General features: G+C 46.2%; 2 protein-coding genes across 3 annotated transcripts in view; both read left to right on the forward strand.

Moving 5' to 3' along the window:
* Positions 1–2,500, forward strand: part of LOC143018912 (neprilysin-2-like) — a 166,436-nt gene that overhangs the window by 146,829 nt on the left and 17,107 nt on the right. The gene's annotated exons all lie outside the window — the stretch shown is intronic.
* The window catches only part of LOC143018996 (neprilysin-2-like), a 36,152-nt gene that overhangs the window by 18,101 nt on the left and 15,551 nt on the right, over positions 1–2,500 (forward strand). The window contains exons 13-14 of the mRNA XM_076174701.1: positions 709–818; positions 2,400–2,464. Coding sequence (XP_076030816.1) covers positions 709–818; positions 2,400–2,464 — 175 coding nt within the window. The remainder of the gene's footprint in view (positions 1–708; positions 819–2,399; positions 2,465–2,500) is intronic.

A 2,500-nucleotide genomic window follows, 5' to 3' on the forward strand; every position in this document is an offset into this window, starting at 1 on the left:
TTTAACTATTCTGGTTATGTTTCACGGATTTATAATTTTGGAATGCTATCGCCATTAGATTTGATCAACTGAGAAAGCGTTAAAAAATCGATTTTTCACTTTGTTTGATTGTAATCTGAATTCAAGGCCCTCCCTTCCTCCATCCCCTCCCCTCCCTCCCCTCCCTTCCCTCTCCCCCCTCCCCTCCCTTCTCCCCTTCTCTCTCTCCCCTCCCTCCCTTCCCCTCTTTCCCTCCCCTCCCTTCCCCTCTCTCCCCTTCCTCCCTTTCCCCTCTCTCCCTTCCCCTTTCCCTCCCCTCCCTTCCCCTCTCTCCATCCTCTCCCTCCCCTCCCCTCCCTTCCCCTCTCTCCATCCTCTCCCTCCCCTCCCTTCCCTCCCTCCATCCCTTCCCCTCTCTCCCTCCCTCCCTTCCCCTCGCCCATTCCCTCCCTTCCCCTTCCCTCCTCTCCCCTCCCTTCCCCTCTCTCCCCTCCCCTCCCTTCCCCTCTCTCCCCTTCCCTCCCTTCCCCTCTCTCCCCTCCCCTCCCTTCCCCTCTCTCCCCTCCCCTCCTTTTCCCTCTCTCCCCTCCCTTCCCCTCTCTCCCCTCCCCTCCCTTCCCCTCTCTTCCCTCCCCTCCCTTCCCCTCTCTCCCCTTCCCTCCCTTCCCCTGGCCCCCAATTCCCCTCGTCTCCCTCTTTGGCTCTTCAACTTCGGTTGTCTTTGCACAGGTACGGGTGACTCCAGGTCTCTTCATCGACAACGTGGTCGAACTCTACCGGACATTCAGGCAAGAGATTTACGAACTGTACCACTCACCGGTCTCCAGCGACACCCTCATGTGAGTCTTTACCTTACCGGAAGCCCGCAGCCCCAAGGTATCTGCCAACGGTCCCCCGGTTCTCCCAGAGAAGTCTGGGAAGTAATGATTTAGTGTTTAAAGATTTTAGACAAGTATCTTACCTGTTGTTTTAGGCTTTTCTATCTAAAAACCTGTATTGTTTTGTTGTCTGTGTTGTATGTGAGATCTTGGGCCTTAGTTCCTTCGTTATGGTGACATGCTTTATATTTCTATCTGAAACAAGACTATTTTATTCAGTTTAGGAAGGACGCCTTAGTATAAGGGTTGATTAAAGATTTTTTTTAACAAAATTATCACTGCCTTCACAAACTACTCCTTACATTATACATTTTTTTAAAGTTTGTGTTGTATTAGATTTATTTTGATTTTGAGCATAAGATGAAAATATGTATTTGACATTTGTCTGGTCCAACAAAACTAATATCGTAACGATAGCCGCTTCTAAACAGGTGAATCCTCAATTGCTGAGGAAATAATTCCCCAAGTTTGATGTCATTTTACACGTCTCTAAGTGGACTTGATCAGTTCTTGACTCGAACTTAACCTGACTAAAAGCTGCAGCCCCAACGCAGTATTCCCTGGATATTTTCATCCTTTCGGGAATGAATTATTATTCTACGTTCACTTGACAAATATAGTTATTGTCTCTCTTCAAGAAGAAACGCTTGGCTACTTTCTGTGGTTTGAAAGTTTTTTTAACACTAATAGAAGGTGGAGAAGGAAGAGGAGACAGGAAAGAGGAGGAGGAGGAGGAGGAGGAGGAGTAGGAGGAGTAGGAGGAAGAGGAGGAAGAGTTTTATTAAAAGGAAGAGAAAACAAAGAGGAGAAGAAGGAGGAGGAGGAGGAGGAGGAGGAGGAGGAGGAGGAGGAGGAGGAGGAGGAGGAGGAGGAGGAGGAGGAGGAGGAGGAGGAGGAGGAGGAGGAGGAGGAGGAGGAGGAGGAGGAGGAGGAGGAGGAGGAGGAGGAGGAAGAGTTGTAGGAAGAAGACGGGAAAAGAAAGAGGAGAAGAGGAGCAGTCTTTAATAATGAAATATGGATGACCTCTTTGTCCATAATGAATAATGACAATCTACATCAATAAAGTAAATGATGCATAAGAATTTACTAAGTTAAGCATCAACACTTACGCATGGAATGTACAACGGAAGGCATAAGTCACGTTATGTCTCATAGATCTGCCTCTAAGTACGTTTGCATGGACAAAATTGCACTTGTAGAGAAATATATCATTTTGTAAGGCAGTAAGTAGAAAAATATATATTACACTACAGCGAAAGTTATATTTGAGTAGTTATGTCACGACATTATCGTTTTCAATTGTCCAAATTTGAACAGTAAGCATTGAAGATTAGAACACTGAACACTGGTCACACCAAAAGCTGGCGATATCTTGATTTATTTCAAATGAGTATGCAACCCTGTAGGCTGGTATTCCGTCTCCATACCGGTCTAGAAATGGATCTTTGATCCTGAATGTCACTGGATGTCATCGGTATTCCAGATGCTAACTTGTTTCTGATAATCGGACTCTAAGACTATAATTTTATTATCTTATTGCAGATGGAGTTTTACAGTGCAGCCCTACACAGTCAACGCCTTCATTATCCAGTCCGCCAGGAGTATAGGTAAGTCGAACGGCTCGGTTTTACACCCAAAGATCG

The sequence above is a fragment of the Oratosquilla oratoria genome, chromosome 36, assembly GCF_046742065.1.
Source record: "Oratosquilla oratoria isolate Oo_2021 chromosome 36, ASM4674206v1, whole genome shotgun sequence".
Lineage (NCBI taxonomy): Eukaryota > Metazoa > Arthropoda > Malacostraca > Stomatopoda > Squillidae > Oratosquilla > Oratosquilla oratoria.